This window comes from Loxodonta africana, chromosome 1, assembly GCF_030014295.1.
Source record: "Loxodonta africana isolate mLoxAfr1 chromosome 1, mLoxAfr1.hap2, whole genome shotgun sequence".
Classification (NCBI taxonomy): Eukaryota; Metazoa; Chordata; class Mammalia; order Proboscidea; family Elephantidae; genus Loxodonta; species Loxodonta africana.
The window spans coordinates 191856135-191881523 of NC_087342.1; the positions used below are offsets into that span (position 1 = coordinate 191856135).

The following is a 25389-nucleotide window of genomic DNA, read 5'->3' on the forward strand; positions in this document are numbered from 1 at the left end:
CTCCTTATATCACGCCGTTGTGTGATGTACTGAGATTTACTGGAACATGGGGTAGCTGCTCTTGTTGTCCACTGTCCATTTTGAAGTGACGATGAGCATAGTTGATCTAGAAGGTGACTTGGACAGGTTTGCTAAAATTGGTTGTAAAAAGTGAAGAGGAAATGACATTTCTTACCCTTTTTTTCCCCCATAGTTGTATCATACATGCATGTATTCCTAGACAATATATAATTTAGTCATGTTTGACTTTGCCCACTAAAACCATCATATATAGTTACTTGTTCAGGAGACACGTTTTTCCCCTTCAACATTATGTCTAAGATTTGTTCATGTTGTTATCGAAGCTAGGTTTCATTTATATCCATCCCTCTATCAGCGGACAGGGTTGCTTCCAGTTTTTTGCTTTAATAATCAGTGTTTCTCTGACCATTCTTGTATGTATCTTCTGAGTCCGTGTGAAAGAGTGTCACTGGGATGAAACTGCTGGGTCAAGAGGTGTGTAAATGTTGACTTTACACACCATTGAAATCTGCGAAAACTAGGCTGACAATATCAGGTATTGGATAGGGTGCTCTAATGGTGTGCAAATGATGCAATCACTTTGTGAAACAATGTGGAGTTATTTTGTAATGTTCTCTCATTGTATTTAATTTGCATTTATGTGCCTACTAATGAGAATGAGCCTCTATTCATATGTTTCCTAGCCATTCATATTTTCTCTTCCGTGAGATGTCTGTTCATGTCTTCTGCCTGCTTTTTCTAGTCTGTCTTCTGGGAAGTGTTCATGTGAAATACTGGCAGTTCCTGGCTTAAGAACAATAGTCAGTCTGTTAATCCTTTCTACTTCTGATAATATCAGAGGGTCTCAGGCCTTGCAAGAGTATTTTCTCAAGACTGTCCCCTTAAACTGGCAATATCTAGAGTGAGGGTTAGAAAAGAGGATTTTTATTGGTTTGTGTTTAGCATTGCTTTGCAGGTTTGGGCATGTATTGGCACTTACTAATTTGGCTATGTGATTGTTTTTTTTTTTTAGAAGCAGCATCGAGCAGTTAGTTCAGTTGTGAGCATAGTAAACATTTGAGCACTTGCGTTCTTTGTACTATTTTAAGCATTGTACATATGTTATCTCAGTTAATCTTTGTAATAACTTGTTATGGTCAATAAATATGTTATTGGACCCCTGGTAGCTCAGTGGTTAAGAGCTCGGGCCGCTAACCAAAAGGTCAGCAGTTCAAATCCACCAGCCGCTCCTTGGAAACCCTATGAGGCGGTTCTACTCTGTCCTATGGGATCGCTATGAGTTGGAATCCACTCGATGGCAATGGTTCATTGGTTCATTACTATTGTTATTTTCCAGAATGGGAAATCAGTGCCCTGAAAAATTACTTTCCCGAGGGGAATCACTATGAAATGGTAAAAATAGGATTTAAATTCAGGGAGGCTAACTCCCAGCCTATGCCTTTGTTGTTATTGTTGTTAGGTGCCATCGAGTGGGTTCTAACTCATAGCGGTCCTATGTACAACAGAATGAAATGCTGCCGGGGCCCGTGCTATCCTCACAATGTTATGTTTGAGCCCATTGTTGCAGCCACTGTGTCAATCCATCTCATTGAGGGGCTTCGTCTTTTTCGCTGACGCTCTACTTTACCAAGCTTGATGTCCTTTTCCAGAGATTGGTTCCTCCTGATAACGTGTCCAAAGTAGGTGAGATGAAGTCTTGCCATCTTTTCTTCTAAGGAGCATTCTGGTTGGACTTCTTTTAAGACTGATCTGTTCTTCTTTTGTTAGTCCCTGGTATAATCAGTATTCTTTGACGACACCACAGATCAAAGGCATCAATTCTTCTTAGTGTTCTTTATTCATGGTCCTGCTTTTGCATGCATATGAGGCAGTTGGGAACTCTGTGGCTTGGGTCAGGCACACCTTAGTCCTTAAAGTTGCATCTTTGCTTTTTAACACTTTAAAGAGGTCTTTGCAGCAGATTTGCTCAATGCATGGCATCATTTGATTTCTTGACTGCTGCTTCCATAGGTGTTGATTGTGGATGCCTTTAGCCACTGGGTAATCATGGGAGATGTAGTTGGGAGTGTAGCAAAAAGACAGAGGGAGGGCACAGTGGGTGTCCAAAAGCAGTTCAGGGAATTGGTAAGCTTTGGGGTATAAAAGGTCCCTGGGTGGTGCAAAAAGTTTGTGCTTGGTTACTAAATGAAAGCTTGGTGGTTCAAACCCTCCCAGCAGCAGTGCAGAACAAAAACCTCGAGATCTGCTTCGGTAAAGACTACAGCCAAGAAAACCCTGTGGAGTGGTTCTACTCTGTGACATACAGGGTCAGCATGAGTAGGAATCAAGTCAACAGCAATGGGTTTGGAGCCTAGAGGAAAGGAAGTGAAGATGGAGGGGCAATTAAAGGAGGTGAAGAGGGAAAGATCAAGGCCAGAAATTACCAAGAAGTCAGGAGAGTGTGAAAACTGCTGAGACAGGTGCTTGCAGTGAAATGGAGGGTCAATGAAGTTCAGGTTTCAGAGGTTCTGAGCAGGGCTTTGAACTGGTTCATTCCAGTTTGAACCACTTTTGAGAATTTGCATTTCTACCTCAGATATACTGAATGAGAAGAGTCACCTGGGGATCTTGTTAAATGTAGATTCTGTTTCAGTGTTCCGTATATCTGGGGTGGAAATGCAAATTCTCAGCCGGGTTCAAACTGGAATGAACGAGTTCAAAGCCCTGGTTCTGAGTGAACCTACTAGTTAGGACTTTGCCCAGGTGTAGGTTGTTAAAGAGGAATGGAGGCAAAGGGCATTGGAATCCAGGTGTTTGAGAAGTTGTGAATCATGGACATTGAAGTTACCAGAGATAATGGCATGGGTTTGGCAGCATTTGAGAGCCAGGTGCTGAAACTCTCAGTGAATCTGAGGGCGTGACCTAGAAGCTGGGAAACGATGGTGATTATGCTTCATGCTATAGCATGAGACTCAAAGAGGTAGAGGGCGGGAAGTTGCATGTACGTAGGAATGGAATCACCTGGAACTGACAGCAGTGAGGAGACTGCCAATACGGCTTCCGTATCTCTCTCAGCATGTTGGGAAGTGGGGAGAACATGCAGCTTTTGCCTGTCAAGGCCCAAGGGAAATGATGTCCTTGGGGGAAGCCAGGTGAGGAGGTGGAGAATAGAGGTTTGAGTGCTTACAATGAAATTATGGTTTTTATAGTGGAAAGACTTTCAAAGGACGTCACCTGTGGAAGAAAAGTTTGGGGAAAAGAAGCATAGGACAATTTCAGTACGAGTAAAGACAGAAATTTTTACTCTGAGGGAAACTAATTAGGACAAGGACAAGTGGTGTCCACCACAACTACCAGTTGCCATTGAATTGATTCTGACTCCTGGTGGCCCCATTTGGGTCAGAGCAGAACTATGCTCCATAAGGTTTTCAATGGCTGATTTTTCAGCATTAGATCGCCAGGCCTTTCTTTTGAGGTGCCACTAGATGGACTCCATCTAATCTTTCAGTTAGCAACTGAGCCTGTTAACCATTTGCACCACCCAGGAACTGATCAGTGGGTAGATGAGATTTATTGGTTTTGAGATGATGAAGGTATACGGGTGTGAATTTGAAGTGAAAACTTACAGTAACTTCAAGGTGTTGGAGATGTGCTGATTTACAAAGCAGCTGTTTTCCTTTGCTTTGGAGAAGACAGGAAGTGCTTCTGACCTTCAGGAGTCCAATATGTGTCAATCTAATATGTTGCTCCTGGTAAAGAATAGGATTTACTTTCAATGATTTGTTTGAGGACATGGCTTAGAAAGCATTATGGAAAAAAGCCTAATGGTCTGTATTATGCTCCATAGGCAAACAGAATAATTTCTCAAGGAAATAACAGGGATGGGGAAGTAATCACAAGAAGAGATTTTTTCTTTTGTTATTCTCTCTATAACTAAAGATTTACACAGTTTCCACTTAAGAACAATAGGTCAGGACTTACCTTAAAAAAAAAAAAAATCCCTTAAAGTCCTTTATAAAGCTGGCACAGCCATCTGCCAATATTTGTTCAAAGAGAGCACTAAGTAAGGCAGGTTAATAATCAGAAACTGTAAATTTCTCTCTTTTCCCACACACGAGTACTCCTCCCTCCCCTTCCTTTGCCCAGGCATTTCACAGGCATTCCAACAGACGGAAGCCAATATACATCCAATGTTTAGTGCCAGGCAATAGTCACTTTAACCTTTAGTATTTCCTTTCTATTCCCTTGTTTTTCTTAAGGAGGGAGAAACGTGTTCATGCTCATTTTTCTTTTTGGCCATCACAAAAATCTGATATTCTTGAGACACTGGCTTGTGAAATAGCAATGTTATTCCTACATACTAAATATAAGCCAAGGAAGGTCTTTGTACTCATCTTCAGGAAATTTCTATTTAGGAAGTGGAAAAGGCAGCGCCTCTTATAGAGATGATACTTTATCAGATTAGGACAAACTCACCAACACACTTTTCACATCTTCATTATAAAATGGAAAGAAACACCATACAGTATCAGACATGCTGTCATAAAGGCTCAATTGCCCACCTCTACCAGAAATCCACCTAAAATGCCCTGTATCCTTGACATGAGGGTTGAACAACTCAAAAATTTATGGTTTGAGGTTACTTATGAAGCAGGGAATTATTAAAGGAAATGCAATTCATCTAGAATCCTGAATTTTAAAAAATCTGTTAGAATGCTTTTCTTATGTAAAAGTAATATATTTTCATGGTTAAAATGTAAAATATTCAGATAAATGAAAAGAATGAAAAACATTAAGCTGTAATTTGTCTGTCTAGAGATTGTGCTGCTAACATGTTTGGTATACATGCTTTCAGGCATTTTCTTACAAGTTCATAAGTAGGTTTAACAAACATGGAATCATACTAGACATACTTGTAATCTACTGAATATATGCATGTGTCAAAGTGCTGGGTAAGAGCACAGGCTTTAGTCAGATCGCTTGAGTTTGCGGCCCAGCTTTGTCACAAACTAATGGGGTGACATCAGCCAAGTCATTTAATCACTGCTGATGGGAATGGAAGTTTTGAGCAGAAGAATGACAGGATCTAGAGCTGGAAAGATTACATTGCCATCAGCCAAGATCAGAAGTCTTTAATAGGGAGAGATAAGTAGTTCAGTCTATTTGGACATCCGAGTGGAAATATCAAATAGGCAGTTGGATTTTGATTTTGGAAGAAATGTATGAAGGGAATTAGAAATATGGGAGTCATGGGCATATAAATATTTAAAACTACATGATTGGATGAGGTCACCAAGGAAGTAGATGTAGACAGAGAAGAAGACCAAGGATTAAGCCCGGGGGTACTCCAACACTAAGAGTTTAGAGAGAATATAGAAAGAAAATGGAAAATAAGTTTAGGAAAGAGGAATATAATCAAGAGACTCCAGTGACCTGGAAAACAAATGAAGAAGGCCCATCAAGGAGGGAGGGAGTGAAAAAATGTGCCAAATGCTGCTAATAGGTCAGATAAGACAAGAACTAATTATTGGCCATTGAAATTGGCACTGTGGAGGTCAGTTGTCACCCAGACGAGCAGTCTGGATGAAGTGGTGGGATGAAAGCTTGAAAGAAAAATGGGTTTAGGGGAAAATCAGAGGAGAGACTTTACTAGGGATATTTTTTCAAGGAGATTTGCTGCAAAGAGCAACAAATAAATGGGGCAGGCCCTGGTGGGGAAAGTTGGCTCAAAAGAAAGTTTCTTCTTTTTTTTTTTTTTTAAAGGTAGGAGGAATTATAGCACTTTTAAAGGTGAATAGTAATGATTCAGTACAGAGAATAAAATTGACAATGTAGGAGATAACGAGCAAATTTCCGGAGCTGTGTTCTTGAGTGGGTAGGAGGGAACGGATCTAATGTACAAGAAGAATTTAGCTTTGAGATGAGTATAGTTTATCTTTGGTAACAGGAAGGCCAAGTATATGGGTAGTCATTTTAGAGGGAGTCTGTGGAAGTTCTTTTCTGATTGTTTCAATTTTCTTATTATGCACTTTATCCTTGTTCATATCAGTTATACAGAAAGGCCCAGAGTCCCAGGTCACCCCTTATTTCCAGCTCTTTAATCCTGAGAAAGCTCTGTATGACGTCACATAGCTGGTCTTCACCCATCCTTACTCCTAAAACAATTCCACTGTATCATCTGGAATGTTTTTTTTTCCCTGCACCCTGACAAAACTGAATGCTGTTTTGTAAAGGAATCTTTGCCAATTTGATAGTAAAAAATGCTATTTCGTTGTTTTTAACTTGAACGTCTTTGATTTCTAGTAAGGCTGAACCTTTTTTAGAAATATTTGTTAACTGTACTTTCTCTTTTAATAGATTGTTTTCATATCATTGCTTATTTTTATACTGGGGTCTTCAAATTTTTCTAATTGTTCTATAAGAATTCTTCTTATATTAGGATTATTAAGCCTATGATGCTCATGCTGCAAATATTTTTACCCAAATTGCCATTGGTATTTCAATCTGGCTTATGACATTTATAGATAGAAAAAAATGATAAAAAATTATAGATAGATAAAAAAAAACTCTACTTCAATCAGTCACTTGTTTTATGGATTCCATTTTGGGCACTTAGTAAAAGTCTTATCTCTCCACCTCAAGACAAAGTAAATGTTCATGTACATTTAAAATGTCTGTAATAGTCATTTGGAGCCCTGGCTGCACAGTGGTTAAGAGCTACAGCTGCTAACCAAAAGGTTGGCAGTTCAAATCCACCAGCTTCTCCTTGGAAACCCTATGGAGCAGTTCTACTCTCTCCTATACGGTTACTATGAGTCAGAATCAACTCAACAGCAACAGGTTTTTTTTTATACTAGTTATTTGGTTTCACTTTTACATTTAAATACTTAATTTCATTTGGGGTACACACAGGGACAAATTAGTCAGTAAGCAAGTTATGCACAGTTTTACAACAAGCAACATATGCACAGGCTTGCTTACTAATCTGTAGTGCATGATTACTAGTCTGCAGTGAAATTGTGCACTACAGATTAGTAAGTAAGCACAAGTAAGCCTGTACCTACCTTGCCTATTGGGTAATCTGTCTCTGGGTGCATGGCGTGAAGAAGAGAGCTAATTCCCTACGCCGCAATGGTGGCCAGTTGTTGCATCTCCTTTTATGAGCCAATCCTTTATACTAGACAGGTCCATTGTCTCCTTCTAAGAATACCACCCAGGCAGGAGCCTCCTGCTAAGAGAAGATGCTCTGGGATGCTCTTGAGAAAGAATTTGATTGTCAGTAGAGTTAGGCCTCTTACCCAAGGGCAGCCTCTGGGGTCTATGACATCTTTCCAGGAACAACGCTGTCTAGAAAAATGATATTGCTTATGTGGTATATGAAGCAGCAAATAAAAAGATAATTATTCATTTGGGATCAGGAAGAGAAATGAGAGCCCAAAAAAAGAGAAGTTGAGCTTGAAAGGACAATACTAGCAGCTATGCCATCAGTGGTACCATTAAGAACATGGGGATTTACTCTTATTTACTAATTTGTACATTCTATCCATCCATTAATTCACACAATTAATGTTTTTCTATCACCTAATGTATGCCAGATACTAGATACTAGATTGGATGTTACAGTAAAGAAGGCCCTATCCCACCCATCAAGAACTTGTATCCTAATTGGCGTAAGACCAGCAACATCCCAGACAAAGACTGTTTCCTCAGCCTGAGTCGTGAGATGAAGTCTGAAAATCCATAGCCAACATGCAATTGACATGAATATGAGCAAGAAATAAACTGCATGCAGTAGAAAAAATAGAGCAGGGTAAAGAGGATGAGAGTGTTGGTGGATGAGAGTAAGGGGTGGGTTTTAAGAGTGGCCAGAGTAGACTTCACTGAGAAAGAAATGTTTACGCAAAGACTTGGAGAAAAACGTAATCTGCGTGACTTGTAGTGGAGAGAGTATTCCAAGAAGAAACAGCCAGTGCAAAGGCCTGAACGTGGGAGCCCACATAAGTGAGCTACAAGAAAGAGCAAAGAGTCCAGTGTGGCTGGAACAGAGTAATTAATGGAAATATTGGTAGCAACTGGTGACAGAATGTTGTGGATTAGTCAGGTGACATACGAAGTAGGGACTTACAGACCCTTACAGGTAACTAGCTTTTACTCTCAGTGGGATGCGGAATTATGAAGGATGTTGAACAGAGGAGTGACACGATCAGACTTAATTTTAAAAGAATCAGTCTAGCTGCTGTGTTGAATCTAGATATTAACAGGTAAGATTGGAAGGGGGCCCAGTTAGGAGGTTACTGGAATAATGTGAGGTTATTGTGGCTCAGCCAAGAGTGATAGCAGTAATATTATTAGATTTTGGATATGCTTTGAAGAATTTCCTGATGGATTGAACATAAAGCATGATCTCAATCTTTTTGGCCTAAGCAACTGGCAGAATAAAGTTCCCCTCAATTAAGATGGTAGCAGGTGTTGGAAGAACTCTCTCCAAAACAGCTCAATTTCAGGCATGTTTATGACATTTGTTAGACGTTTATATGGGGTGGTTGAGTAGGCAGTTGTATATTTGTCTGGGATTCAAGGAAGAGGTCTCTACTAGAGATTTAGATTTGTGAGTCATCAGAATATACATGGAGTTTAAAGCCATGGGCTGAATGAGATCACCACAGGAGTAAGTGTAGCCATAAAGAGAAGATAGCCAAGGATCAAAGCTCTCCGATGATAACAGGTTTGGAAGAAGCAAAGGAAGCAGCAAAGAAAACTGAGAAGGAATGGTCAATTGAGTAGAACGAAAACTAAGAAAGTGTACTGTTCTAGAAACCAAAAGAAGAAAAATTTGTCAAGGAGGAGAAAATGATCAACTGAGAAGATAAGGACTGAGAAGTGACCATCAGATTAGGAAACATGAAGGTCATTGTTGACTCTGACAAGAGCAGTTGGATGCAATAATGAGAGGAAAAGATTGATCGGAGGCAATGTAAGAAAGAATGGGAGGAGAAGGTTTGGGAAGAGTATGGACAACTATTTTGAGGAATTTTGTTACAAAGGGGAGCAGAGAAACTGATCAGTAAGTACAGGGGAAAGCAAGGACAACTGTAGGTATCTTTTAGATACGACATTCAAAGTTGGCTCTGAATAAATGTTTGCTGTTGATAACAGTAAAGTGATTTACAACCATATCCTTGTTTTCATGCAAGGTGATAAAATTCTGACCTATCATTCTACATGCAACACAATTGTGATTTTTTCAAATCGTGATTTTAACCAAAAAAATTCCTAAAGAAATGAGAGTGACTATTAATACAACATAATTTCATCTAAAACCGTTATTGAATTCATAATAGGATTTGTCACTACATATTTTCTTAATCAACAAGTACCAAGTATACAACTACTATAATGAGCTAGTTCAGGAGATTTACCGGTGCGTTCTGTGCTCTAAAAAGTCTGGTGGGTTCTAGAGTTAGACAAACACTTATCTGAATTCTGGCATTATCAATAATTAGTTGTGTGATACTGGGCAAGTCTTTCAGAGTTTGCTACTTTATCTCTATAGTGAAGATTATAAAGCCAACTTTGCGTGACTGTTTTGACAGAGAAATACATGGCACATTTTAGGTGCTCAGCGAATGCTAAGTATTATAAACTTTTTCATTTTATAATGAAGTTGAGATCAGATGATAGACTTCACCTGGAATCCCAAGCTAAGAAATCGGTATTTTTTCTTCGGGCATAGGGAGTTACTGAAGGGTTTTTTAAATGAGTGGTGGGAGAATCAAAAGAAGGGAAACTAACTAGAAGTTTATTGCACTAGTAGAGGTGAGGCATGATGCACTGATAGTGAATTTCTGGAATATTTCCGACTATAAACTACAGGGCTCGGCACTTGCGTAAGAGAAATTTGAGACAAGAAACGCCACTATTTTGATCTAGGTGATGCCACTAACACAAAAAAGTAAACAGAAAAGACGTTAATTGGCCATTTTGCTTAAGCACCTAACATTATTGTGCCAGAAAGCGTACACACAAAGCACCAAAAATGACCTATATTGAAAACAAGGTTCTATAAATTGTTCATTCCCTTCATTTTAGTAAGTTCTAAAATATTTCTGTTTTAAAACAAGAGTGTAATAAACCGGGGAAGGTTATATTACGGGCTACGGAATATTTTAAAATAAGAGATAGTTCAGAACACCCAACAGTTTCGATTAATCTGGGCGCCAGAGTTGCCGGTGACGTTATTAACACGCGCGGCGCGTTTCTGCGTCACGGTCGACGTCGAGCATTTTTATCAAGAAGGCGCAGGGCGGCGGGACGACTCCCACCACCGCTGCCGGCTTCTCCTTGCAGCGCCTTTGCGCGCCCCCTAGTGGCTGCTGGCTTCGAGTCCCATCACCACGTCGCCCACCCTCTCGCGTCAGCCTAGATCGGCGCATGCGTCCACCTGCTTGCCCAGCCCAGCTCCCCGCGAGGGGCGACGCCTCGAGGTGAAACCGGGGAAGGTGTGGGAGGTTGACCCTTCGCGGGGCGCAGTGGTCCTAGAGAAGCCGCGGCTCTCCGCCGCCGGGAGCGGGTGCGATGGCGGAGGAGCAGGAGTGCTACAGTACTGAGCCAGACTCCAACCGTGAGCCAGCAACGAGTGCAGAACCGACAGTGTCCCCAACGCAGACCTCTGAGGTCGCTGCGGGGTCACCGGAGCCTGAGGACTACGACAGCAAGTGCGTGTTCTGTCGGATTGCGCGGGGGCAGGAACCGAACACCGAACTTCTGCCTTGTGAGGTGGGCTGCGTTGCGCTGCTGGGGTGGGTTCGGGTTCCGACCGCCACTCGGAGCTCCTCTAGGGAGGCCTCGCCAGTGTGACCGGGGGCGGGGGTCCTGGCCGTCCCTCAGAGTTCCCTGAGGGAGGCCTCGCCCGTGTGGACGGGAGCGGGAGTCCTGACAGCCCCTCAGAGCTTCCCGAGGGAGAGCCTGGCCTGTATGGACCGCGGTGAGGAGGGTCCCGATTTGCCCCCAGCGCAGGCGGAGGGAGTCCTCGGCAGTGTAGGCGGGGTGCGGAAACCTGCTCGCCAGCTCGGGGGTGGGAGGGGGATGTGCAGGGGGGAAGGCTCCCCGGTGTGGCTGGGAGGGAGGAGAAGCTGGATGCTCCTTTCTGCTGGGGTCCTAGTGTTAATGACAGGCAGGCTTCTCTCAGGGGGCGGGAAGTGTCTCCAGCGATATTTGTGCTGTTTGGAGGGGATATAACGTAGCGATAGAGCCAAATAACTGGGCCACTCTCTGAAGGGCTTGTAGGAAAATAGCATTTTTCGACTTCTGCTTTTATTAAAGTTTTTTTTTTTTCCCTTCTGCACATTCTAGTATCAATGCCTAAGAGAAAACTAGTAGAAAATAAACAGTGGTAATTGTGAAAAACTTTATTAGATTGTCTGAAAATAGGCTGGGAGGAGTGGGTCTTAGGTCCAACTAGTAACAGCCTCTGATTTCCACTAAAGGTTGCAGTTCATGGAAGTGTTACCACTTGGGATGTGTAGAAATTTTAAGGGCACTAAAACTTTGCCCAGATATTTTAAACAGGTATCTGTATACACATTGCTCTACTGGCCTACTTGTCTTTAAAAAGAAACCACCTTTTGATTCCGCTCCAGAGGTTCCCTTGGATGTTTACCCGTTGCCATCGAGTCCATTCCGACTCATAGTGACCCTGTGCATGTCGTTGTTGTTACGTGCCCTCCAGTCAGTTCCGACTCATAGCAACCCTCTGCACAACCCAACGAAACACTGCCCAGTCCTGCGCCATCCTTACAATCGTTGTTATGCTGGAGCTCATTGTTGCAGCCACTGTGTCAGTCCACCTCCTTGAGGGTCTTTCTCTTTTCCGTTGACCCTGTACTCTGACAAGCGTGATGTCCTTCTCCAGGGACTGATCCCTCCTGACAACATGTCCAAAGTATGTAAGATGCAGTCTTGCCATCCTTGCCTCTAAGGAGCATTCTGGCCACACTTCTTCCAAGACAGATTTGTTCGTTCTTTTGGCAATCCATGGTATATTCAATATTCTTTGCCAACACCACAATTCAAAGGCGTCATCTCTTCTTCGGTCTTCCTTATTCATTATCTAGCTTTCACATGCATATGATGTGATTGAAAATACCATGGCTTGGGTCAGGCACACCTTAGTCTTAAGGGTGATATCTTTGCTCTTCGACACTTTGAAGAGGTCCTTTGCAGCAGATTTGCCTAGTGCAATGGGTCTTTTGATTTCTTGACTGCTGTTCCATGGCTGTTGATTGTGGATCCAAGTAAAATGAAATCGTTGACAACTTCAGTCTTTTCTCTGTTTATCATGATGTTGCTCATTGGTCCAGTTGTGAGGATTTTTGTTTTCTTTATATTGAGGTGCAATCCATAGTGAAGGCTGTGGTCTTTGATCTTCATTAGTAAGTGCTTCAAGTCCTCTTCACTTCCAGCAAGCAAGGTTGTGTCATCTGCATAACGCAGATTGTTAATGAGTCTTCCTCTAATCCTCATGCCCCGTTCTTCTTCATATAGTCCAGCTTCTCATATTATTTGTTCAGCACACAGATTAAATAGGTATGGTGAAAGAATACAACCCTGACGCACACCTTTCCTGACTTTAAACCAATCAGTATCCCCTTGTTCTGTCCGAACAACTGCCTCTTGATTTATGTAAAGGTTCCTCAGGAGCACAATTAAGTGTTCTGGAATTCCCATTGTTCGTAATGTTATCCATAACTTGTTATGATCCACACAGTCGAATGCCTTTGCATAGTCAATAAAACACAGGTAAACATCCTTTTGGTAATCTCTGCTTTCAGCCAGGATCCATCTGACATCAGTAATGATATCCCTGGTTCCACGTCCTCTTCTGAAACCGGCCTGAATTTCTGGCAGTTCCCTGTCGTTATACTGCTGCAGCCATTTTTGAATGATCTTCAGCAAAATTTTGCTTGCGTGTGATATTAATGATATTGTCCTATAATTTCCACATTCGGTTGGATCACCTTTCTGGGGAATAGGCATAAATATGGATCTCTTCCAGTCAGTTGGCCAGGAAGCTGTCTTCCATGTTTCTTGGCATAGACGAGTGAGCACCTCCAGCGCTGCATCTGTTTGTTGAAACATCTCAATTGATATTCTATCAATTCCTGGAGCCTTGTTTTTCGCCAATGCCTTCAGAGTACTTGGATGTCTTCCTTTAGTACCATCGCTTCCTGATCATATGCCACCTCTTGAAATGGTTGAATATTGACTAATTCTTTTTGGTATAATGACTCTGTGTATTCCTTCCATCTTCTTTTGATGCTTCCTGTGGCGTTTAATATTTTCCCCATGGAATCCTTCACTATTGCAACTCGAGGCTTGAATTTCTTCTTCAGTTCTTTCAGCTTGAGAAACGCCGAGTGTTTTCTTCCCTTTTGTTTTTCCATCTCCAGCTCTTTGCACATGTCATTATAATACTTTACTTTGTCTTCTTGAGAGGCCCTTTGAAATCTTCTGTTCAGTTCTTTTACTTCATGAATTCTTCATTTTCCTTTAGCTGCTCGATGTTCAAGAGCAAGTTTCAGAGTCTCCTCTGACATCCACCTTGGTCTTTTCTTTCTTTCCTGTCTTTTCAGTGACCTCTTCCTTTCTTCATGGATGATGTCCTTGATGTCATTCCACAACTTGTCTGGTCTTCGGTCGCTAGTGTTCAATGCATCAAATCTATTCTTGAGATGGTCTGTAAATTCAGGTGGGATATACTCAAGGTCATATTTTGGCTCTTGTGGACTTGCTCTGATTTTCTTCAGTTTCAGCTTGAACTTGCATATGAGCAATTGATGGTTTGTTCCACAGTCGGCCCCTGGCCTTGTTCTGACTGATGATATTGAGCTTTTCCATCGTCTCTTTCCACAGATGTAGTCAATTTGATTTCTGTGTGTTCCATCTGGCGAGGTCCATGTGTATAGCCGCTGTTTATGTTGGTGAAGGAAGGTATTTGTAATGAAGAAGTCGTTGGTCTTGCAAGATTCTATTACTCGATCTCCGGCATTGTTTCTGTCACCAAGGCCATATTTTCCAACTACTGATCCTTCTTCTTTGTTTCCAACTTTCACATTCCTATCGCCAGTAATTATCAGTGCATCTTGATTTCATGTTCGATCAATTTCAGACTGCAGCAGCTGATAAAAATCTTCTATTTCTTCATCTTTGGCCCTAGTGGTTGGTGTGTAAATTTGAATAATAGTCATATTAACTGGTCTTCCTTGTAGGCGTGTGGATATTATCCTATCACTGACAGTGTTGTACTTCAGGATAGATCTTGAAACGTTCTTTTTGACGATGAATGCAACACTATTCCTCTTCAAGTTATCATTCCCAGCATAGTAGACTTTATGATTGTCCGATTCATAATGGCCAATACCAGTCCATTTCAGCTCACTAATGCCTAGGATATTGATATTTATGTATTCTATTTCATTTTTGACGATTTTCAGTTTTCCTAGGTTCATACTTCGTACATTCCAGGTTCTGATTATTAATGGATGTTTGTAGCTGTTTCTTCTCATTTTGAGTTGTGCCACATCAGCAAATGAAGGTCCTGAAAGCTTTACTCCATCCACGTCATTAAGGTCGACTCTACTTTGAGGAGGCAGCTCTTCCCCACTCATCTTTTGAGTGCCTTCCAACCTGGGGGGCTCATCTGCCAGCACTACATCAGACAATGTTCTGCTGCTATTCATAAGGTTTTCACTGGCTAATGCTTTTCAGAAGTATACTGCCAGGTCCTTCTTCCTAGTCTGTCTTAGTCTGGAAGTTCAGCTGAAACCTGTCCTCCATGGGTGACCCTGCTGGTGTCTGAATACCAGTGGCATAGCTTCCAGCATCACAGCAACACACAAGCCCCCACAGTAAGACAAACTGACAGACACGTGGGTGACCCTGTGGATAGTAATCATTAATTAATTTGTTAAAAATAAATTGAATTCTTTCTAAGTACTTTGTTATGGAGGTTCACTCGTGAACAAGATAAAGGATAGTCCCAGTCCAGATTTTATAGTCTAAAGGGAGAATGAATACAGACAGAGGAGTCAGCCAATTACAATTCCTTGCAAGGTGGTTTTACAGGCTGGAGGAAGGGGCACCTGACCCAGATTTGAGGGATTAGGGTAGGCTTTTCAGAGGAAGTGAGACCTGAATAAGTAAGTAGGCGTTAACCAGGTGAGGAGAAGAATATTCCTGGTAGAGACAACCTGCAGAGGTTTAGAAGACAGAGAGAACTTTGTGCCATAGAACTAAAAGAAATTCATTCTGACTGGAACATAGAGTTTGAGGGGATGGGAGGGGCTTGAGGAGTGACATGAAGGGATTTGCTCTTTGAAAGACTGTTCTGACACTGTTGTGGAGAATGATTTGGAGGGGGGCCGGTCTGGAGGCACAGAGATCTTTTAGGGTACTGGAGCCCGATGATAGCCTGAAATAAGAATATGGCAGTGGAGCTGAAGAAAAGTTGATCAATGTAAGACATATTTAGGATGTAAAACCCACCACGTTTCTGTCAGTTTGTTATAATTTGGAGCTTGCGTTTTAATACGATGCTGGAAGCCGTGCCACTGGTACTTCAGATACTAGCAGGGTTATCAATGGTGGACAAGTTTCAGCAGAGCTTCCAGACTATGATAGACTAGGAAAAAGGCCTAGTGATCTGTTTCTGAAAATTAGCCAATGAAAACCCTAAGGATCACAACAGAATATTGTCTGGTATAGTGCTGAAGGTAGTAGGTATAGTGCTGAAGGTGAACTTCACTCAAAATTGTTTTTTGTGAAATGGACTTTATAAAAAGTTTTTATTCTTTGGAATAAATGAGGATCTCATGAAGGAAGCTAAAGCTTGTCTTTATAGACTTAATACATAATCACGAAATATTTGAGTTTCCCAATGGTGCTTAGTTGCAACATAAATTGTTGTTCTTTTGTGGTATCAAGTCAATTCCAACTCATAGCAACCATACAGGACAGCGTAGAACCGCTCCATGGTTTCCTAGGCTATAATCTTTATGGGAGCAGATCACCAGGTCTTTTCTCTGGCAGAGCAGGTGGTAGGTTCGAACCATCCACCTTTCAGTTAGCAGCCAAGCGCTTTAACCATTGTACCACGAGGGCTCCTTGTAATATAAGTACCATTCCCATATCACTCTGGGATTTATGATGCTTAAGTCATGCCAGAACAACATTAGGAAATTCTTCTAAAAAACTCATTGAATAACAAATGCTATGTTTTTTCCTTTAGAACGAAGACCTAGTTTGCTTCAAAGATATCAAACCCGCAGCACCTTATCATTACCTTGTGGTGCCAAAGAAGCATGTTGGAAACTGCAGAGATCTAAAGAAAGATCAAGTAGAACTGGGTAAGATGACGGCAGTATTCTTTGTGGGTATATCATCTTGAATTGGCATCAGTGATAACAGGGAAGATAAAGTCTGTCCAGGTTTTTAATTATGAAAAAGGAGTATTATGACTTTTTAGAACTTTTATTATGAAAAATTTCAAATATACAGTCGGCCCTCCATATCCACAGATTCTGCATCCATGGATTCAAACAACCAAGGATAAAAAATATTCAACAAAAAGAAAGTTCTGAGCACTACGCTGAATCCATGTGAATGAAGTGATGTGTTGGCATACCCTGCTATAGCTTCCCACCGTTTCACAGATTCTCAGTCTCTCTCTCTAGCACTCGTTGCTTGAGCATTGTTTGCCTCTCGTTTTATCGGTATTTCCTAAACAATATGATATTACAACTATTTATGTAGCATTTATAATATATTAGGTATTATAGGTAATCCAGGGATGATTTAAAGTATATAGGAGGATGTGAGTAGGTTATATGCAAATACTATACTATTTATAAAGGAACTTGAGCATCCGTGGATTTTGGCATCTGAGGGGGAATTCTGGAACCAATCCCATGTGGATAACTGAGGGATGACTGTACACAAAAATAAAGGAAATAGTATAATCCCTATGTATTAATCACCCAACTTTAACATTTATTAACTAATGGCTGATCTTATTTCATATATTAGCCCTCTACAGGATTACTCTGAAGCAAATCCAAGACACCGTGTTATTTAATTTTTAAATAATATGTAGCTGTAAAAGATAATGCTTCATTATTACTTTTTAAATGATGGCTTTTTGTGACTTTGAAAGGTGCTATGAATAATTATGAACAAGTAAGATGTGGCATTGTCTGGTACTAAGGCCATGTTGTAGGTTCTTAACTGTGTTGATGAAGTTAATTAGCACCAAAACCTATTTAGGGGATTTTAGTGATGAAGTTTTAGCCTCTAAAAAGGAGATTCTGAATCCTGTCTCTTACAGGATTATCTCATATTTTCCTTTTCTTGCCTTCTGTGACTTGTCAGCTATCATTTCCTAAGACATTTCTAAGTTTGCTTCAAATCTACTTTGGTAGCCTTTTCACCAGAGTTTGGGATTAGTTTGTTCAGTATTCCAAGGCAGCCTATAGAATAGATAAACTGGGCCAGATTTTTTGAAGGTGAATAAAAAACCTCTTTGGTGGAAAATGTTGATGTGTAGTTTATTAGTGTTTAGGCTACTGAATTACCAGTTTTTAAATTGTTGTTTCTGGGTACTATAAAGCTCCTTAGTCATCTAAAGTTCTATGAGCACATTTCAGAACATATCTGATTCATAACTTGAGGGTAGCTTTTGAGCTTGTAAAAACTGGATCCAATTTAAATTTAACTGGCAGTGATTGAAACACTCTAGTATTTCTTCTTTCTTAAAAAAAGTTCCTGTTTTCCTTTTTGTAGTTATTTCTTAGAGGTCATCTTTTGGCTTCTTAGGAATTCTTAAACATTTATCTTCAAGGTAGAGTTGGATTTGTGGAAAATGGAGGCTGTTGATGTAACTAGTTTTTTTTTTTAAATCGTTGCAAATCAAATGTTAATAATTTTGAAGCAAACATGGTGGTTATATGGGATTTCATTATATTATTCTCTGTTTTGTGTATATTTGAATACCTCTATAATAAAAGCTTAAAAATTGTTGTAATTTATTGCTCAAAACAGGGAATCATTGAAGTCAATAAGTAAAAGATCACAATAATCAAAAAGGGGGACTAAATACAGGAGGCATAGAACTGCCATATGGAGAGGGAAACAAGGCCGTATAGGACAATACAAGTTAGGTTTTTACTTAGAAAATTGGGGTAAATATTAAGGTAACCGCAAAGAGGTATAACAACTCCATAACTCAAAATAAAAACCAAGAAAAACATAACAACTCAGCAAACATAAATTCAACTACTAAGAAAATGAGGAACACACAATTTACAATGAAAAAGTCTCAGCACAAAAAAGTAAGTGGAAAAATGAAATTGTCAACAACACACAAAAAGGCATCAAAATGACAGCACTAAACTCATAAAAAAAAAAAAAAAACTCATACTTATCTATAATTACGCTGAATGTAAATGGACTAAATGTACCAATAAAGAGACAGAGAGTCTCACACTGGATAAAGAAACACGATCTGTCTATATGCTGCCTACAAGAGACACACCTTAGACTTAGAGACACAAACAAATTAAAACTCAAAAGATGGAAAAAAATATATCAAGCAAACAACAAACAAAAAAGAGCAGGAGTAGCAATATTAATTTCTGACGAAATAGACTTTAAAGTTAAATCCACCACAAAGGATAAAGAAGGACACTACATAATGATTAAAGGGACAATAGACCAGGAAGATATAACCATATTGAATATTTATGCACCCAATGACAGGGCTGCAAAATACATAAAACAAACTTTAACAGAACTGAAAAGTGAGATAGACACCTCCACAATTATAGTAGGAGACTTCAACACACCGCTTTCGGAGAAGGACAGGACTTCCGGTAAGAAGCTCAACAGAGACACGAAAGACCTAATTGCTACAATCAACCAACTTGACCTCATAGATTTATACAGAACACTCCACCCAACAGCTGCAAATATACTTTTTTTTCTAGCGCACATGGGACATTCTCTAGAATAGACCACATATTAGGTCATAAAACAAACCTTTGCAGAATCCAAAACATCGAAATATTACAAAGCATCTTCTCAGACCACAAGGCCATAAAAGTGGAAATCAATAACAGAAAAATTAGGGAAAAGAAATCAAATACTTGGAAACTGAACAATACCCTGCTCAAAAAAGACTGGATTATAGAATACATTAAGGAGGGAATAAAGAAATTTATAGAATGCAACGAGAATGAAAACACTTCCTGTCAAAACCTCTGGGACACAGCAAAAGCAGTGCTCAGAGGTCAATTTGTATCGATAAATGCACACATACATAAAGAAGAAAGAGCCAAAATCAGAGAACTGTCCCTACAACTTGAACAAATAGAAAGCGAGCAACAAAAGAATCCATCAGGCACTAGAAGAAAACAAATAATAGAAGTTAGAGCTGAACTAAATGAATTAGAGAACAGAAAAACAATTGAAAGAATTAACAAAGCCAAAAGCTAGTTCTTTGAAAAAATTAACAAAATTGATAAACCATTGGCCAGACTGACTAAAGAAATACAGGAAAGGAAACAAATAACCCAAATAAGAAACGAGATGGGCCACATCACAACAGGCCCAACTGAAATTAAAAGAATCATCTCAGATTATTACGAAAAATTGTACTCTAACAAATCTGCAAACCTAGAAGAAATGAATGAATTCCTAGAAAAACACTACCTACCTAAACTAACACAATCAGAAGTAGAACAACTAAATAGACCCATAACAAAAAAAGAGATTGAAAAGGTAATCAGAAAACTCCCAAAAAAAAAAGCCCTGGCCCAGACGGCTTCACTGCAGAGTTCTACCAAACTTTCAGAGAAGAGTTAACACCACTACTACTAAAGGTATTTCAAAGCATAGAAAATGATGGAATACTACCTAACTCATTCTATGAAGCCACCATATCCCTGATACCAAAACCAGGTAAAGACACCACAAAAAAAGAAAATTACAGACCTATATCCCTCATGAACATAGACGCAAAAGTCCTCAACAAAATTCTAGCCAATAGAATTCAACAACGTATCAAAAAAATAATCCACCACGACCAAGTGGGATTTATACCAGGTATGCAAGGCTGGTTTAATATTAGAAAAATCATTAATGTAATCTACCATATAAATAAAACGAAAGACAAAAACCACATGATCTTATCAATAGATGCAGAAAAGGCATTTGACAAAGTCCAACACCGATTCATGATAAAAACTGTCAGCAAAATAGGAATTGAAGGAAAATTCCTCAACATAATAAAGGGCATCTATACAAAGCCAACAGCCAACATCACCCTAAAGGGAGAGAGCCTGAAAGCATTTCCCTTGAGAATGGGAACCAGACAAGAATGCCCTTTATCACCGCTCTTATTCAACATTGTGCTAGAGGTCCTAGCCTGAGCAATTAGGCTAGACAAAGAAATAAAGGGCATCTGGATTGGCAAGGAGGACGTAAAAGTATCTCTATTTGCAGATGACATGATCTTATACACAGAAAACCCTAAGGAATCCTCCAGAAAACTACTGAAACTAATAGAAGAGTTTGGCACAGTCTCAGGTGAAAAGATAAACATACAAAAATCACTTGGATTCCTCTACATCAATAAAAAGAACATCGAAGAGGAAATCACCAAATCAATACCATTCACAGTAGCCCCCAAGAAGATAAAATACTTAGGAATAAATCTTACCAAAGATGTAAAAGACCTATACAAGGAAAACTACAAAGTACTAGTGCAAGAAACTAAAAAGGACCTACGTAAGTGGAAAAACATACCTTGCTCATGGATAGGAAGACTTAACATAATAAAAATGCCTATTCTACCAAAAGCCATCTATACATACAATGCAGTTCCGATCCAAATTCCAATGACATTTTTTAATGTGCTGGAGAAACAAATCACCAACTTCATATGGAAGGGAAAGAATCCCCGGATAAGTAAAGCATTATTGAAAAAGAAGAAGAAAGTGGGAGGCCTCACTCTACCTGATTTTAGAACCTATTATGTAGCCACAGTAGTCAAAACAGCCTGGTACTGGTACAACAACAGGCACATAGACCGATGGAACAGAATTGAGAACCTAGATATAAATCCATCCACGTATGAGCAGCTGATATTTGACAAAGGCCCAGTGTCAGTTAATTGGGGAAAAGATAGTCTTTTTAACAAATGGTGCTGGCATAACTGGATATCTGTTTGCAAAAAAATGAAACAGGACCCATACCTCACACCATGCACAAAAACTAACTCCAAGTGGATAAAGACCTAAACATAAAGACTAAAACGATTAAGAAAAAATAGGGACAACGTTAGGAGCCCTAATACAAGGCATAAACAGAATACAAAACATTACCAAAAATGATGAAGAAAAACCAGATAACTGGGAGCTCCTAAAAATCAAACACTTATGCTCATCTAAAGACTTCACCAAAAGAGTAAAAAGACCACCTATAGATTGGGAAAAAATTTTCGGCTATGACATGTCCGACCAGCGCCTGATCTCCAAAATCTATATGATTCTGTTAAAACTCAACCACAAAAAGACAAACAACCCAATCAAAAAGTGGGCAAAGGATATGAACACGCACTTCACTAAAGAAGATAATTCAGGCAGCTAACAGATACATGAGAAAATGCTCTTGATCATTAGCCATTAGAGAAATGCAAATTAAAAGTATGATGAGATTCCATCTCACTCCAGCAAGGCTGGCATTAATGCAAAAAACACAACATAATAAATGTTGGAGAGGCTGCGGGAAGATTGGAACTCTTATACACTGCTGGTGGGAATGTAAAATGGTACAACCACTTTGGAAATCTGTCTGGTGTTTTCTTAGAAAGTTAGAAATAGAACTACCATACAACCCAGAAATCCCACTCCTTGGAATATACCCTAGAGAAATAAGAGCCTTTACACAAACAGATATGTGCACACCCATGTTTATTGTAGCTGTGTTTACAATAGCAAAAAGCTGGAAGCAACCAAGGTGTCCATCAATGGATGAATGATTAAATAAATTATGGTATATTCACTCAATGGAATACTACGCATCGATAAAGAACAGTGACGAATCCTTGAAACATTTCATAACATGGAGGAACCTGGAAGGTATTATGCTGAGTGAAATTAGTCAGAGGCAAAAGGACAAATATTGTATAAGACCACTATTATAAGATCTTGAGAAATAGTATAAACTGAGAAGAACACATACTTTTGTGGTTACGAGGTGGGGAAGGAGGGTGGGAGAGGGTTATTTACTGATTAGTTAGTAGATAAGAACTACTTTAGGTGAAGGGAAGGACAATACTCAACACAGGGAAGGTCAGCTCAACTGGACTGGACCAAAAGCAAAGAAGTTTCCGGGATAAACTGAATGCACAAAGGTCAGTGGAGCAAGGGCGGGGGTTTGGGGACTATGGCTTAAAGGGACTTCTAAGTCAATTGGCAAAATAATTCTATTATGGAAACATTCTGCATCCCACTTTGAAATGTGGCGTCTGGGGTCTTAAATGCTAACAAGCAGCCATCTAAGATGCATCAATTGGTCTCAACCCACCTGGATCAAAGGAGAATGAAGAACACCACGGTCACACGATAACTATGAGCCCAAGAGACAGAAAGGGCCACATGAACCAGAGACTTACATCATCCTGAGACCAGAAGAACTAGATGGTGCCCGGCCACAACCGATGACTGCCCTGGCAGGGAGCACAACAGAGAACCCCTGAGGGAGCAGGAGAACAGTGGGATGCAGACCCCAAATTCTCATAAAAAGAGCAGACTTAATGGTCTGACTGAGACTAGAAGAATCCCGGTGGTCATGATCCCCAAACCTTCTCTTGGCCCAGTACAGGAACCATTCCTGAAGACAACTCATCAGATATGGAAGGGACTGGACAATGGGTTGGAGAGAGATGCTAATGAAGAGTGAGCTACTTGTATCAGGTGGACACTTGAGACTGTGTTGGCTTCTTCTGTCTGGAGGGGAGATAGGGTAGAGAGGGTTAGAAACTGGCAAAATTGTCACGAAAGGAGAGACTGGAAGGAGGGAGCGGGCTGACTCATTAGGGTGAGAGTAAGTGGGAGTATGGAGTAAGGTGTATATAAGCTTATATGTGACAGACTGACTTGGTTTGTAAACTTTCACTTAAAGCACAATAAAAAGTATTAAAAAAATTGTAATTTATAACTTTTATACAGTCTATAAATTTGGAAAAATAATAAGTATATGGAGAAGCTCAATAACACTATCAACTACTGTCACTTAGTTGACTTTTATAGAATTCCACCTAACTACAGAATATACACCTTTTTAAGAGAATGGAATGCTCACCAAGATAGACCATATTCTGGACAAGAAAATAAGGCTTAATAAATTTCAAATGATTGAAATTTTAATATATGTTCTCTGATGACAGTGGAATTGAATCAGAAAAATAGCAACATCTAGGTAAACCTGTTGTTGTCTAGTTGATTCCAACTCATAGTGACCCTATGGGACAGAGTAGAACTGCCCCATAGGGTTTCTGAAACTGTAAATCTTTAGGGAAGCAGACTGCCACATCTTTCTCCCGTGGAGTGCATGGTGGGTTTGAACCTCTGACTTTTCAGTTAGCAGCTGAGCACTTAACAACACCAGCATCAGGGTAGCCCTAAATACATTAAAGTCAAACATCACACAGAAATAAGTCCTAAATAAATCACTCAAAAAACCAATCACAAGGGGAGCTAGAAAATATGAGTTAATTAGTAATAAAAATATAGTATATCAAAATTTGTGAGATGCAGATGAAGCAGTGCTTAGAGGAAAACTTATAGCTTTAAATGCTATAAATCCTATAAAAAGGAAGGTTTAAAGCCAAAGACTTAAGTTTACATATGAAGAAACTAGGAAAAGGCAAGCAGATCAAACAAAAATAAAAACCAAACCAAACCCATTGCCAAGGAGTTGATGCTGACTTATAGCATCCCTATAGGACAGAGTAGAACTGCTGCATATGGTTCCCAAGCCTGTAATTTTTACAGAGGGATTTGTTCTCCCATGGAGCACCTGGTGGATTTAATGGTGGGTTTTGAACCGCTGACCTTTGAGTTAGCAGCTGAGTGCTTCTCCACTGCATTACCCAGGCCCCTGAATACAAAAAAAAAAAAGAAAACAATCAGAGATTTCAGTGAGATCTAGAACAATCAAAAGTTTTTGCTCCGTGTGTGTGTGTGTGTGTTTTTAATTGTACTTTAGATAAAGGTTTACAGAACAAATTAACGTCTCATTAAACCATCGATACACATATTGTTTTGTGATATTGGTTGCCATTCCCATGACATGTCAACACTCTCCCCTTCCCGACCTTGGGTACCCCATTACCAGTTTTCCTGTCCCCTCCTGCCTTCTCATACTTGCCCCTGGGCTAGTGTGCCCATTTAGTCTCATTTTGTTTTATGGGCCTGTCTAATCTTTGGCTGAAGGGTGAACCTAAGCAGTGACTTCAGTACTGAGTTAAAAGGGTGTCTGGGGCCATACTCTAGGGGTTTCTCCAGTCTCTGTCAGACCAGTAAGTCTGGTCTTTTATTGCGAGTTAGAATTTTGTACTACATTTTTCTCCAGCTCTGTCTGGGGTCCTCTATTGTGATTCCTGTCAGAGCAGTCGGTGATGGTAGCTGGGCACCATCTAGATGTGCTGGACTCAGTCCGGTGGAGGCTGTGGTAGTTGTGGTGCGTTAGTCCTTTGGACTAATCTTTCCCTTTTGTCTTTGGTTTTCTTCATTTTCCCTTGCTCCAGATGGGGTGAGACCAGTGGAGTATCTTAGATGGCCATTCACAAGCTCTTAAGACCCCAGACGTTACTCACCAAAGTATAGTATAGAACATTTTCTTTATAAAGTGTTATGCCAATTGAGCTAGATGTCCTGTAAGACCATGGTCCCTAGCCCTCAGCTCGGTAGTATTGTGTACTACCCTGCTCTTCACCAAAGTTACCACTTATCTATTGTCTATTTAGTGTTTTCCTCTCCCTCATAAAAATCAAAGATTGTTTCTTTATATTTGTAAACCTTTTCATGAGTTTTTACAGTAGTGGTCTCATACAGTACTGGTTCTTTTGTGATTGGCTTATTTCACTCAGCATAATGCCCTCCAGATTCATCCATGTTGTGAGATGTTTAGCAAATTCATCATTGTTCTTTATTGTTGCCTAGTGTTTCATTGTGTGTGTGTACCATAGTTTGTTTATCCATTCATCTGTTGATGGGCACTTAGATCATTACCATCTTTTTGCTATTGTGAATAATGCTGCAGTGAACTTGGGTG

General features: G+C 40.0%; 1 protein-coding gene across 3 annotated transcripts in view; it reads left to right on the plus strand.

Moving 5' to 3' along the window:
• Positions 1–10316: 10316 nt before the first annotated feature.
• The window catches only part of LOC100660821 (tRNA (guanine(10)-N2)-methyltransferase homolog), a 98690-nt gene continuing 83617 nt past the window's right edge, over positions 10317–25389 (plus strand). For 2 of the 3 annotated variants that reach the window (XM_023559090.2, XM_023559065.2), the window contains exons 1-2: positions 10319–10776; positions 16286–16403. In XM_023559090.2, coding sequence (XP_023414858.1) covers positions 10576–10776; positions 16286–16403 — 319 coding nt within the window. In that variant the 5' untranslated portion in view covers positions 10319–10575. Of the gene's footprint in view, positions 10777–16285; positions 16404–25389 lie in introns of all 3 variants that reach the window. The other variant, XR_010322866.1, reaches the window with a different exon arrangement.